Source organism: Nothobranchius furzeri, chromosome 1 (assembly GCF_043380555.1).
Source record: "Nothobranchius furzeri strain GRZ-AD chromosome 1, NfurGRZ-RIMD1, whole genome shotgun sequence".
In the NCBI taxonomy this organism is placed as follows: domain Eukaryota; kingdom Metazoa; phylum Chordata; class Actinopteri; order Cyprinodontiformes; family Nothobranchiidae; genus Nothobranchius; species Nothobranchius furzeri.
In genome coordinates, this window is record NC_091741.1 from 109,180,382 (window position 1) to 109,194,516 (window position 14,135).

General features: G+C 44.0%; 1 protein-coding gene and 1 long non-coding RNA gene across 3 annotated transcripts in view; one reads left to right on the plus strand and one right to left on the minus strand.

Annotated features, from left to right (window-relative positions):
• The window catches only part of fbxo38 (F-box protein 38), a 51,091-nt gene that overhangs the window by 4,369 nt on the left and 32,587 nt on the right, over positions 1-14,135 (plus strand). For both annotated transcript variants that reach the window (XM_070553066.1, XM_070553068.1), the window contains 2 exons: positions 7,559-7,692; positions 9,072-9,235. In XM_070553066.1, coding sequence (XP_070409167.1) covers positions 7,559-7,692; positions 9,072-9,235 — 298 coding nt within the window. The remainder of the gene's footprint in view (positions 1-7,558; positions 7,693-9,071; positions 9,236-14,135) is intronic.
• Positions 1,672-3,355, minus strand: LOC139070583 (uncharacterized). The gene is made up of 5 exons (XR_011521077.1): positions 2,601-3,355; positions 2,167-2,388; positions 1,965-2,074; positions 1,823-1,897; positions 1,672-1,752 (listed from the first exon to the last, which is right to left on the minus strand). It is a non-coding gene; the product is annotated as an uncharacterized lncRNA (long non-coding RNA).

A 14,135-nucleotide genomic window follows, 5' to 3' on the forward strand; every position in this document is an offset into this window, starting at 1 on the left:
AAGGATTTGTGTACAGACTGAAAGTTTAATTCCTGATTTTTGTTTTCGGGGGTACACACACATTGGGTCACATCCTCAGACACCCGAGTAAAAACCCACATTTTCGGGTTCCTGTGCTCGGTTGTTGTGTGAAGCAGTTCTAGGAGGCTCTGACGCAGAGAAAAGATGAGTCTGGTTTGTGATTTTTGCTGAATGTTGGAGGACAAAGGGACGATCAGACCCACTGAAGCATTCCCACAGCACAGTACCGATTGTTGCTGGGACCTGGTCATGTTCGCTATTGTTGGATGGTAACTGACCGGGTCACTTTGCTCCAGGTTTCTTGACCTTTGACAGACAATCTAGTTAAAACTGGCTGGAATTGTGTTTATCTCATTTCCACAATCACATATTCAGGCGCAAACATCCAAAGAGTCACGCCTCACACCATCCTTTGGTGTTTCAGCCAGTCAGAGACGGCCAAGATGGCCCATGGTGATAGCTGGACAGAGTTATTTGATGATGTCAGCAGATGCTGAGTCACCTTCTGGCAGCCACCCAAATGGTCCGGATCCCGTTTTTGTGCTCCGTACCATTTTCTCTGCTTGTTACATATAAATGGAGTAAAAATGGAATTGCTGCCTCGTTGTTTTTATTGAAGGTCTGCTGTGTTAAGAGCTGAGGTGAGTTGCCGTGGTTGCACTCTTCGAGCGCCTCTCCCCTGTGAGGAAAAGAACCAGAAACTGTGGGCCGTTCTGACCGAGGTGCAGACCAGGTCACGGACCAAAAACCAACACATCTATCATCTTCCACTTATCCAGGGTCGGGTCCCGGGAGTGACGGTTTAAGCAGGGAAGCTTAGAACTTCTCTCTCCAGCCACACGGTCCAGCTCCTCAGGGCACACCGTGCTGCATGTTTTCCATCTCGTCCTTGTAAACTCCGGTGCTTCCCTGCCGCTCCACACCTGACTTAAATGAATGCGTGATTAACGGTAGGGTTGGGCATCGTTTGGTTTTGAACGATTCCGATTCCTCGTTTTGATTCCGGTTCCTATCGATTCTCGATTCAGATTTTTTCAGGAGGCCAGATAACCGTAGGTCTTACTTGATGAAACAGTCTGAACTTCCCCATGAATTTTAATTCTGTGAACTTAAACTTTACTTTGAATTTTTCACAGGGCTGTTTTCAACTAGCATATAAATATGAAATTTATACTTTAACACAAACACTACACATTTTCTTTTCACAAAAGTACAACTTTCACAATGGAGCTTTATTTTGAAAACTTCTAACAGTGTCTGATGCAGCAGGGACCTAAACAAGAAACATGTACTCCCACTGATGTGCAAAACTGGTGCAGACTCGGAGTATCAAACAAAAAAACTAAGGAACATCTTCTGCAATCCTGTCCAGATTAGATTAGATTAGATTAGTTTTTGTTGATGAACATGATCATATCTGCCTTTTCAGGCAGTATACGCGAGCGCTCAGGACAGATGGTGTCTCCTGCAGTGGCGAACACACGCTCACTGGGTGTAGAAGATGCTCGTACACATAAGTGTGAGAATGCAAGCTCTGAGATCAGTCGGATAAGTCTTGTTGGTTCCACCACCAGGCAGCAGGGCCATCAGACAAAATGGCCGGTGGCGTTTGCTCGTACATCTGCAGCTCTTTTTCCACTCGTCTCTTGATGGACATGGAGCTCTGCTGTGAGACTATGTTCTGTGCTCCTCCAGTGGAGTCTTCCCGGACAGTTTGCAGGGAGGCGGATGCTAAAAAAAAGGAAAGATTCATCAAAATCTTCACTAAAAGGGAAAGGTTTTATCATACACACACACTCACCTCCCCATTCTCCTCTTCCTCAACGTCAGACTGCATGGTGTTCTCATCATCAGCTCCACAGTCTTTCTCTGTCGACTACAGAAAACAAGCATTTTTACCTTAGCTCTTAACTGCTGAAAAAGAAAAGTTGTGCATAATTAACATTTCAGCGGTTCAATCGGCTTCCTCCGGATTTGGTCCCACACGGTGTCATCATCCATCTTGTGTTTAAAGCGCGGTGGCCTCTTGGAGAAAGTTCCTGATCTCCTCGCTCTGCAAAACACATTCTTTAAATGTTTTAACAAGTGAAAGGAGTACAGATAATTGTACTAATTTTTTCCCAGCCGCCTGCCTCAGCCACTTACTTGGTAGCGCTTAGACAGGTTGGCCCAAACCTGTTTTTAAGGTTGGAAACAAATACTGTTATCTCCCTCTTTCACACCTCCAGCTTTTGTAGAATGGGAAGTATCCGTCCACATGTGGGGCTCTTTTCTGAAGACACACAGAGTGTTGTTGTGTAGAGAACTTTCATGAGTTTGACGAAGTCTTCTGCTTTCCGAAAGCCCTCCTCAGTCAGCCGAGCAAGCCTGTACAAAAAAATTAAGAACAGATAGATCTGTGTTAGAAAAATTCTGTTTTTCTCAACAAAACACCTCACTTATGCTCAAAGCCTACCATAGTGACTGCCCTTTGGAGTCATTTAAGTCAATCAATTTACTGATGCAAAGTATTTACACTCATTTGTTCTATGAATTCATATTTTGAGTGTATTTATTTGTCCATGCTCAACTGTCTCTACCTGTCCCTTTCAATGTTTTTCCTCAGCCGCGGGTCCAAGCTGGCTGCTTGAATCGCAGGGTACTGCTCTGTGAATCTCTCCAGCATTAGAGAGAGTTCCAGCGCGTTATCACGTCAAGGATGAGTGAGTGTCGGGGCAGCTCTGACAAAAACAAAAACATGCATTTTACATTTTATAATGAATGATTTTCTTCCTAGTACACTAAATACTTAAAATACTTTAAATTATTTAAAATTGGACTCAAATGCTATAGTACTACTCTGCAGGACTCAAATAAAAAACAATAAGATAAAAAATATAAAGCCTTCACAGATGATTGTGTGTCTTACGTAGAAGTTCTTGTTTCTCCTGGAGAACCACCTTTGCCTGGTGAACTGGACCAAATTCTTGCTTTGCAGAGTTTGGTCTAGGAACGCTCCATTGGAACCTCCACGGCTCCTACCAGCAGTCTGGCTAGCCAGTCACAGCTCTCTTTAGTTGTTGTTGGGCCAATCACAGCGCTCTATATTGTGAGCTAATCACAGTGCTCTAATCAGCGGTAGTAGCTGAAGATGTCAGAACTGCGACCGCGAACACAAACAAAATGGCGGCAGCTCAGGAACCATGTTCATTTGAAACAGCTTTGTTGTCAACATTGGACGATTTAGACTTGGGCTTTTCTTTAAAACACGAACAGATAGAGGCACTAAAGTCCTTTATTTTGAAAAAGGATGTATTTGCTGCTTTGCCGACGGTATACGGTAAAAGTTTAATTTACCAGCTGGCTCCGGTTGTTGCTAAACGGTTGTTTTAATACTACTACTGTGCACCACCATCTTTGTTTCTCACTTAACCCTCAGTGGGTACACACCCACGCACGCACGCACGCCCACACACACCCACGCACGCACGCCCACACACACACACCCACGCACGCACGCCCACACACACACACCCACGCACGCACGCACGCCCACACACACCCACGCACACACACACACGCACACACACACGCACGCACGCACCCACGCACGCACGCACACACACACACACACACCCACACACACACACACACACCATAAAGCCATACCAGACTTGTTGATTCATAGACCCGATTGGCAGGGGGTCTCTGTAGTGGAAAGTGGTACAATTGTTATTCAAACACATTGCAAAAGACGATGCTCGGAGCAAATGCGTTGCTTGTGTGCGTTGTCACACCTGTGAAGAAATTGGTAAATTATTTCAAAAATGTTTACGTCATATATAGTGCTCAAATCATGTTTTGCTGGCTGAGTAGTCAATGCTGCACTAATATAAATACATTTATGTTGACATATATTCATAACAGCTGACATACCTAAACTTTGTCATGTTGGCACACAGCATGCCATGGTCCTTGCCAGACTTACCACTGAAGAATACCTTGTAGTGTGTCTACGACAAAGGAAAATTAAAAATCGTTAAAGACATGCTACATTAAAAAAAGCACAGATACCCCCCCCCCCCCCCAAAAAAAAACCACTCAAACCTCAAAAAGCACTCTAATAGCATGCCAGTTCTCAAACCATGCCTTCAAGCCTCTCTTCATGGGTGTTTCCATCTGCAAGGGCGCACTATATATTTCGACAGTTTGCCTCAGTGAGCCTGTCACCTCCCGCCAGTATTTTGGACACACCACCAGGGCCTTTTGGGTATACCTGCAATGTTTACAGAAATATTAGGTTTACAAACAATAATTAAATAATCCAAATTTACCCTCCCTGCAGAAAAAAAGTAAAAATTAGCAGCTGATTATAGCTGTTAAAATATGAACAATTAAAAGGTGTCACTTGTTTGTATTGCTTTTTTTTTTTTTTTACAGTTTCATGTAAATCTAAAACATGAAACAAAACTAATAATCACTTTATTAAGACAGTAAATAAAAAACCATGGACTAGCCAAGTGTCTCAGATTATAAACTAACAGCACATGTCGATTAACAAGTTTGTTTTCTAAACACAGCAGTGGGGCTATGACATCTGTAACATCTTTTTTGGCCACAACTCCCTAAAGACGTAAATTTCTGCAGGAAGGAAGGTTGTGGCCTGCCATAAAAGCTTAGCTAAATAGATTCAGACAGGTGGGAGTGAGTGCATCAAACTATAATTTCTGTAGTGTCTCTGGTGCTCTTCTGGATCAGAAAAACTTCAAAAGTAAATGTCATGTGGAAGAAAAAGGTGATCTTAGCTAAATAGAATTATATAAATTGAATAATAATATAAATATAATTGCTGCCGTTACAGTTTCTCAATTTCATTGTTGGTTCTCTGTACGATAACAGCAGGCATTCTTACTGCAATAAGTTTGGGATCTGAAATAGAATAGGGTTTGCACAAATACATGCACACACAGAAACTCATGTTGCTAACACTTATACTTACTTGTGCTGAATATGTTGTAGTACTTCAGACAAGTCATTGGTTTTGTTTTCATTTTTGAAAATCAATCCCATTGGATACTGTAATAAAAAATAGGGTCACAAATTAAATTTTAATACAATAATAGTTACTGGATTTTTGAGTAATTAATACAATGTTGGTTCCAAATCTTGTTGTGCCATTTCCTCAGAGTATTGATGTGGTATGTGCGAATCGCTCATGGAATTCGGCTGCTGCTCGCCGCTCCTCAGTTCAGATCAGACGCGCCCCATTCGCGCCTCGGCTCAGCTGTAGTTTTTCTTTTAACTACTTGGTGTCCTCCATTTCCTCTCTGCCTTTTCTCAGCTCTTTTCCTCTGTGTGTGTGTGTGTGTGTGTGTGAGAGAGAGAGAGAGAGAGAGAGAGAGAGAGAGAGAGAGAGAGAGAGAGAGAGAGAGAGAGAGAGAGAGAGAGAGAGAGAGAGAGAGAGAGAGAGAGAGAGAGAGAGAGAGAGAGAGAGAGAGAGAGAGAGAGAGAGAGAGAGAGAGAGAGAGAGAGAGAGAGAGAGAGAGAGAGAGAGAGAGAGAGAGAGAGAGAGAGAGAGAGAGAGAGAGAGAGAGAGAGAGAGAGAGAGAGAGAGAGAGAGAGAGAGAGAGAGAGAGAGAGAGAGAGAGAGAGAGAGAGAGAGAGATATTCTGCCAGTTGAATCTCTTGGACTCCCCTGCATGTGTAGCTCGGGGCTGACGATGGCTGAAGATATCGCGTTAGCATTCACACTTGTTCAATTTTAATTCTGGTGCCTGTTAGCAGCTGAAACACATCCTCACGTGCTTGTGGATGTCATATATTGCATATGGAGACATGACTGTAATAATAAGTAAAGGTTAGCAGCTGTAGCTTCAGTGTGCTCATAGGAAACGTGACAAAAGAAAACCAAACACATTTCTCTTTATGGCCTATATTGTTGTTATCATCAACGTTACATGATTTACAGAATACATGTGACCAACTAACATTTCATGTTCTACCACCGGATGTTTGGATCAAAATATGAACCAATCAGATCTTAGATCAGGTGAGAGCCAGGCGTTTCCTGTCATCATCTAGGTTTTGCAGCCGGTGGAGAGCAACTGCAGCGCCTTGCTCTAAAATCTGCGGCCGCCTTGATCTCACGAGGTTATCGTTGTCTACGTATGCATGACGTCAGAGCAAGTCGGCGTCAATTCGGACACAAATCTAACCGGCATGCACTGCTCGCCGATCACCGGTGATCTAATCTGCGCAGAACTTGCTCATCTCGAACACAGCCAATGGCTCGAATACAGCAAAGCGGAGTTGGTGATGTACTGCGTTGTATGGTGGAAGTATGCGACGACAAAATCGAGTTGTTGAGGGAACAAACAAATTCAAACTTGAATACGTTATTATGTTTGTGAATGTGTACAAAATAAAGGTTTATTACATTTAAAACGGTTCAGTTGTTATTTTGACTCGTTTTGGCAGCTGACCAGCGGGGCCGGTAGATTCTTGGCGGGGCCGGTAAATATTCAGAGTTACCGGCCCAGCTGGCCGGTTGGTTTTGAAGTTAATGTCCACCCCTGGTGTGTGTGTGTGTGTGTGTGTGTGTGTGTGTGTGTGTTATACCATACCTGACAACTGAAGTTCTTCAGTGCTCAAGAAGACATCTGTGGGGATAAGTTCTGGTTTGTGTGATGGGCTCATTGCCTTTTTGTCCTCTCTGAGGCTAACATTTCTATGGCGCTTAGCTTCCAGAGTCAAGAATGATCCATTCAGCCTCTTTTACATCGCTGTAGGACTCTAAACTAGGAATAGAAAATAAAGAACTCGAACGATTCCAGGAAAAATCGAAACTTAGTCCCGGTTCCAATCGATGCTCGATGCCCAACCCTAATTAACGGGCATCTGCAGCACTTGTGTCCTCCTGAGGAGCCGATGTAAAACAGGTGTGCAGAAGCAGAGACATGGAAAACATGCAGGTCAGGGTGCCCTGAGGACCTGGGCTGGGAAACACTGCTTTAGGGGAGTCCTACGGTTTTCCCAGGCCGGCAAAAAAATCCTAGTCTCTCCATTTTGGTGGTGGTGGTGGTGTGTGTGTGTGTGTGTGTGGGGGGGGGGGTTGTTTCTATGCTAATATACCTGTTTGTGATGTCAAAATTGTAGATGTTTAAAAAGGCACAAAATTCCTAAACTGACTAAAATAGGAGGATGTTTTTTTCCCATTTTGAGTGTTTAAAGAGGCAGTAGAGATCCACATGGCAGCAAAAAGGACACAACAAGTCAGGTTTGCATAATATGTCCCCCTTTAGGCTGATTGTTGTGATACTGTTGGCTTGTATTGCCCCGGACGTATTCCACCTTAAAATACCAAACATGAAATCCTCTTGTCGCCATTGAAAATGCGTCCTAGTCTGGGTGAAGATGAGTGTGTTCTAATTCTCTAGCTTTAAAACCTTCTAGCACATTGCTACAGTCTGAATCTGAACGTGTTATTACAGCATGTCCATCACTGAGCCATTTCTTATGCTAGGATAGAGCTCTAAACAGCGACACTTCTGTTTTGCAGGTACCTTCCTATGAAGGACATCATGTGCATGGAGTGTCTGTCTAAAAAGCTTCGTGAAGCTGTGAGTCTGTACCTGCGAGTAATCAAACTGGTGGATCTGTGTGCAGGTCGCTGGTGGGAGTACATGCCTGCAGGTGAGAGGTCCGACCCCGCCGTGACACCCAGAGCAACACATCCTGTCACTAACCCTAATTTAAACCTGATGAATAAACATCAGAGAAGCATGACCTAAGCATGAAACGTCGGACAGGTTCCTCTGATCTGTCGACTGATCCATATGAATTTATATCAGAACCTTGAACAGCTTTGAGCCACAGCAGGAAGTGGCTGAATCACACGTACAAGACCAGGAGGAACCTGGCAACATGATTACTCGTACATCCTGGTGACTGAGCTTGAGAAGAGATGAGGAAGGGACAACAGTAGCTCAGGAGGTAGAGCGGGTCGTCCAGTAATCTGAAGGTTGCAGGTTCGATCCTGGCTCCAACCAGAGAATGCTGCTGTTGTGTCCTTGGGCAAGACTAACCCGCCTTGCCTGTTGGTGGTGGTGGTCGGAGGGCCAGTGCTCGGCAGCCTCGCTCTGACATCGCGCCCCAGGGCAGCTGTGGCTACATTGTAGCTCATCCCCACCAGAGTGTGAATGTGTGCGTGAATGGGTGAATGACTGATTGTGTTGTGAAGTACCTTGGGGAGAACCCTAAGAAAGGGCTATACAATTACAGGCCATTTACCATTTTTTACCATGTCTTAGGTCAGACATCTGCTGCCTCTAGTTAAAGAAGAGGTTTCGCTGACAAGCGAATAAAAAACGGAGGCAGTGGAAGAGTTGCGTTGCTGTTAGCCAATCAGAGGTGAGATATCATGAATATTAATGAACTAGATGCCCCAACCAACTTCTACTTCCTGAAGCATTAGCATCAGCTTTTTTCCCACAGAGAACGTCCCACAAGACATTTGTTCATACCAGAGGCTACAGCAGATTAATGGAAAAATGAGCGTAGATGTGGAGCACTTGTTTATTCAACACATCTGCAGCGGTCTCTAGTAGGTATGAGTGCCTTGTAAGTCATACTCTGGGGACAAAAAAAAAACCCAGTGTACCGGTGTCAGGAATTAGAAAATTTCACATCAGAATAGAGTTTCAGACGGATCTGGAGTTTTATTTCCTGATATGTGGACATCTCTCCTCTGATTGGCTAACAGCTCTACCACTGACTCAGTTTGCTCTGCAACGTTGATGTTTTATCTCCACAAATAACACAAGCCTCCATGAATGTTAGTGACAGTGTGACGTAGATCTGTCAGGATTTTCTAATCCTAGAGTTTCACCGTCAGAAGCTAATGCAGGAGATAGGTGTAGGAGACTATTTTCATGTTCAGCCTGCATGAAAAACTCAGCGTGACTCATTATAATCATAAATAATCATTAAAAAAGTTTTTGGAGTGTTCCCCACCTTTAAGGCTTCTGTGGGTGTGTTAAGGAACAATTTTGTGTTTGTTTCTATGTTTGTAGGTTTTACAGACAGTAGCTTTTTGACTCTTTTGAAGAAGATGCCTGACCTGGAGCAGCTGTACGGTCTTCATCCTCGTTTCCTTGAAAGGAGACGAGTCCGAGGTTGTGAGGCCTTCAGCATACCAGGAGTTCTGGAAGCACTGCAAGTCTGTCCAAGTCTGCTGGTCAGTGTGTGAAATATCACATCCTACCTCTGTTAGCCTTATTTTCTGCTTCAGTGAGAGTGATCAGAGATCCGCACAATAAAAGTGACATTTCAAAAATATAAATACATATGAAAATACACGAGAAGCCAAAATATAGAAGAATATACTTCATTAATCTATTAATGCTGATGTTGATTAATGTTAAGGCGACACATACACCAAGATAATAGGAGAAAAATTATGCACACAAACACACAGGCTGTAGGCTACTAGCACAACCTTTAGTGACAGAAACTGCAGCATGAAAAAGAAGTTGGTGAGGAAGAAGAGAATGAACAGCAAGTCACACCAAAACCTGAACAGGTGATTTTAAAGGAGACTACTGAGTCCACTGATCTCAGGCTCGGGGGGAGAGAGGTCCAGAGTCTGGGGGCCACAGCAGCAAATGATCTGTCACCTTTGGTCTTTAGCCTGGTGCTGCACAACCAGTAGGCTTTGACCACTGGTCCTCAGGGACCTGCTGGGGGTGTAGGGACTAAGAAGATCACCAATGTAAGATGGTGCTTGTCCATGTAAGGTCCTATAGACCAGAACCAGGATCTTGAAATGAACCCTGAAGTTGACTGGCAGCCAGTGAAGCTGGAGGTGAAGCGGGGTGATGTGGGTGTGTTTGGAGGACTTGGTCGGAAACCGAGCACAGGCGTTCTGAACCACCTGTAATGACCATTAATTAATGGGATCATTAGTATTTTGTTATTTTTATAGTGAAATTTCCTGTAGAGCTAGAAGTGATTTATTTTGAAAGACATGATTGTAATGTAATTTCAGTTGCTTGATGGTAACCAGGACAATGACAAATGTCAAAGCTAAAATACGGAATTATTAAACAAAGGGTTAGCACCAGTCGAAAAGGAGGAACAAGGTAGATTTATGCTTAGTGCAATAATTATTTAGAATAAGTATAGAGGTTAATTGATGTTCATAGATAATTTTTAAAACCTTTAAGGTGACATTTTATTGTATTACTTTTGTGTGTGTTTATTCAGTGCTTAATTTGTAAATGAAACGTTCCAGAACGCAAATAGTGACATCAAACCAAAGTTCACTACAGGCGAAACAGATGCCGGAACACGCAGGGTGTGGGTGTGTGTGTGTGTGTGTGTGTGTGCGTGTGTGTGTTTCAGTTGATTTGCTGGAGTTTTTGACAATTAAAAATTGCGCGCACATTTTCAAAGTGAACACATTTCTTTCAACAACGGCAGTTTTTGCATCTACTTTTCCCCTGCGCAGCGGCCGCAAACTCCCTGATTTTTTTGCATAGCAAAGCTTCCCTCTCGGGTGAGAGTAACTCTGAAGTGCCTTTTTTTCCCTCCCCCTGACTCTATCCTCATATAAACCCTCTTGATCTATTACGGTAGTGCGACTCGAGTTGCGAATGACCACAGTCACCAATTCTTGTCATGTATGTATGTATGTATGTATGTCTGATCTCAGAATTGTGTGTACTGAAACTCTAATTTCCTTCTGGGATTAATAAAGTATTATTGAATTGAATTGAATGCGCCTGCAGCCTCTCGGAGTTCCTGCTGCTCTAAACATTAAAATTATTTCATTTTCTGTTCCTCATTTCTGATTATTTTCAATGGTGTCTGTTGCAACCACCAGGTACAAAACTAACTTGTTTTTATTTGACTATTTTTCTGTCCTGCCCGTTTATTATCTTCCTGCATCTCCTCTCAGTCCTAAAGACAAACTGCTACCTGGCTTCAATATATATTCACCTTATGAGTTACCTTTGAACTGCAGTTCTAAAAGATCTACCGACCGCAAATACAGCGGCATGCGCGCCGGCTGCACCGGTAAGGGGAAATCACCGGAGGACAAAACAGGTGATACGCTCCGCTCCGCAGCAGCGAAACATATCAGGCACAAATAAAAGACAGAAAGCATGAAAGGATATGAGCCGACATGAACGATCGCGTGTTAAATTTGTTTTTGAGGTGGCGACACTTTGATAATGTTACTGTGGCCGTGCTCAGGACGCATCTGTCTGTAGTGCGTTAGAGCTCTGCGCCTCTCAGCTCTAAATAATCCCCGGAGAGTCCACGTAGATAATGTAAAGCCCCATTCCCACCTGTACCGGGTCGGCCCGGGCCGGGTAGCGTAGGTTGTTTACATATCTGGGTGGCCTGGAATTTTCCCGGGCCAACCAAGGCTCATTCTCGGCCCTCTTCCCGAGGGGTACTGCTTCAGGCCGACCAGGGCCAACACACCCACTGCTGACAAGAAATTCACACCTTCCATTAGAGCAAGCCTCTGATTGGTGGGTAGAGTCAGCCCATTCACACCTTCCATTAGAGCAAGCCTCTGATTGGTGGGTAGAATCAGCCCACATGGGCTTAAGACAAGGATGTGTGGAAACAACCGGGCCAGACTGGGGCCGACTGGGGCTACCCGGCCCGGGCCGACCCGGTACAGGTGGGAATGGGGCTTAATATAAGTAGAACCAGAATCGTTTTCGGGCTCCCCCTGGGTGTGTAAACTGAGGGCTTCCAGGGGAGCCTGTCATACTTTGGGGTGAGCCAGGATCCCTTTAGCTCACCTGTAATTCAAACCCTGCGTATATCACAAGTTGGTCGCGTGAGTTGCCGGATCCTAGCAGACAGTTGCCGGAACGGTCCTTTCAAAAATAAGACAGTTCCCGAATCTTGTTCCGGCAAGATCCGGCTCAAGTTAAGCACTGTGTTTGTTACTAGCTTTTACGTTGGTTATTGGAGTGGCATGTTGGGAACAGGTTCTAATTAAAAGGAAACCATCTTTAACCATCAGTAAGGCTCATCTTTGTTCGACTAGGAGCCACACCACCTATAGATGGATCAGGGAGGTTCTGCTCAGACACATGAAAAGAGAATTGCAGTAGTCTAAGCGTGAGGAGATGAAGGTGTGGAGAACAGCCTCAAGTTCAGAGCGGGACAGAATGGCACTTAGCTTAGCAATGTTCCTGAGATGGAAGAAGGAAGAGCCAACAAGAGAACTGATATGAGAATCCAGGGTGAGAGCTGGGTCAAAGGTCACACCAAGATTCCTAACGGGGGGTTATCTTCATTCAGCTGAAGAAAGTTCCCAGCCTTCCAGTTTTTAATAAAGTTTAATCAGGTGTGTAGCAGCTGCAGCTGAGACGTCTCATTGGGCTTAAAGGAGATGTACAGTTGGATGTCATCTGTGTAAAGATGTTAGGAGATTCCTTTAAAAAACTCAGCATGTGCCGGAGATGGTGCAGATAAAGGATGAATAGCAGGGGCCCCAGAACAGAACCTTGTGGGACACCATAAGTAAATAAAATTCTGAAAAGTGTGTCATGCATTTGAATTCAGCCCCCGTCCTCTGACACTCCTAAATAAAATCCAATAAAATCAATTGCCTTCAGAAATCAGCTAGATAGGTCACAAGAGTTCAGTTGTGTGTAATTTAGTCTCATTGTCTGTTCTGTGAAGGCCTCAGTAGTTTGTTAGAACTTTACTGAACGAACAGCATCATGAAGACCAAGGAACTCAGCAGACTAAAACTTTATCACTGACCTAGTGATAAAAGTTTTAGATATGTTTAAATCAGGGTTAAAATAAACAAAAAATATCCCAAGCTTTGAAGATCACAAGGAGCAGTCTGTCATCCCAAAATGCAAAAGTATGCTACAACTGCAAATCTACTTGACCGCCCACCTGAAGTGATAGAGAGAGCAAGGAGAACCCTGGTCGGAGAAGCTTCCAAGAGGCCCTTGGCCACTCTGGATAGGAGTAGAAGGCCAATCTATATTTATAAAATTGAACCTGTAATCGAATTATGTATTCATGGTAACTGTGACAACACCGGTTGTCAGAGATTTGCTCATTCACCCTCTCATCACCAGTGTCACTCAGTTTTAACGGACATATAAACTAAGCCCTGTGCCATCCTCTTCCACTGCCCAGTAATATTGTGAAGAACTTGAAGAGGAAACAATCTTTCATATAGCGCCTCTCAAGATAAAAATCATGAGGCACTTGTATGATGGTAACTTACACCTGGCAAAATCCGGGAGTGGGAGGAGTTTAGTGAGACCATGGAGCAAGACTTTGTACAGCTTTGAGGAGATTCTGGTCCACCGTCCAGCGCCTCAAGAGAGGAAAGCAGTGCGTTACTGTTGGGTATTTTTATATCCTAAAGGAACAACACGGGAGAGAAGTCAGTAGGCTTTGTACGCTGTAAAGAGGCAGCGGAGACCAACCGGCCAAAAGCCTGTCCAAGGCCCTTGTCCGATTAACTCTGGCGTGTTCTCTCCACCACAGATGGTTTTATTGAACCACAGGCACCTAAGGACAAAGAACAATCCATCACTGTCCACACTTAACCAATAACACTGTTGCTTCTATCTAAGGTGGGACCTTCTAAAAAGGAAGTCTCAAGTTACAGGGGTGACTGCTGACTTTTCTGCTGCCAAGCAGAGCATTCCAGAAAAGAAGCCTTAATTTATGACTGACAGCCAGAAACTCCGTAACCATGGATACCTGTTGCCGGACAGGCTATTTCACCAACCCCCACAGCATACCAGACAAACATTAGGGCTTATCTGCCGCATTCCACAGCCAGAGAGAAGAGGAGAAAGCCCTGTGGCTTACTTCACAATCATAAGATTAACATATGATTACTTAAAAAGGAACATTTAAGACAGTATTACATTAAAATCTCCAACAGTTACAACACTGTTTATAGTGGGGATGGTGTGCTGCTGACCTCGACTCGGGACATTGTGGATCGGTGGATGGAATACTTCAAAGACCTCAATCCCACCAGCATTTCTACCAGTGAGGAAGCAGAGTCTGAGTTCTTTAATAATAATAATCTATTTTATTAGAAAGCGCCTTTCAAAACACTAATGGTC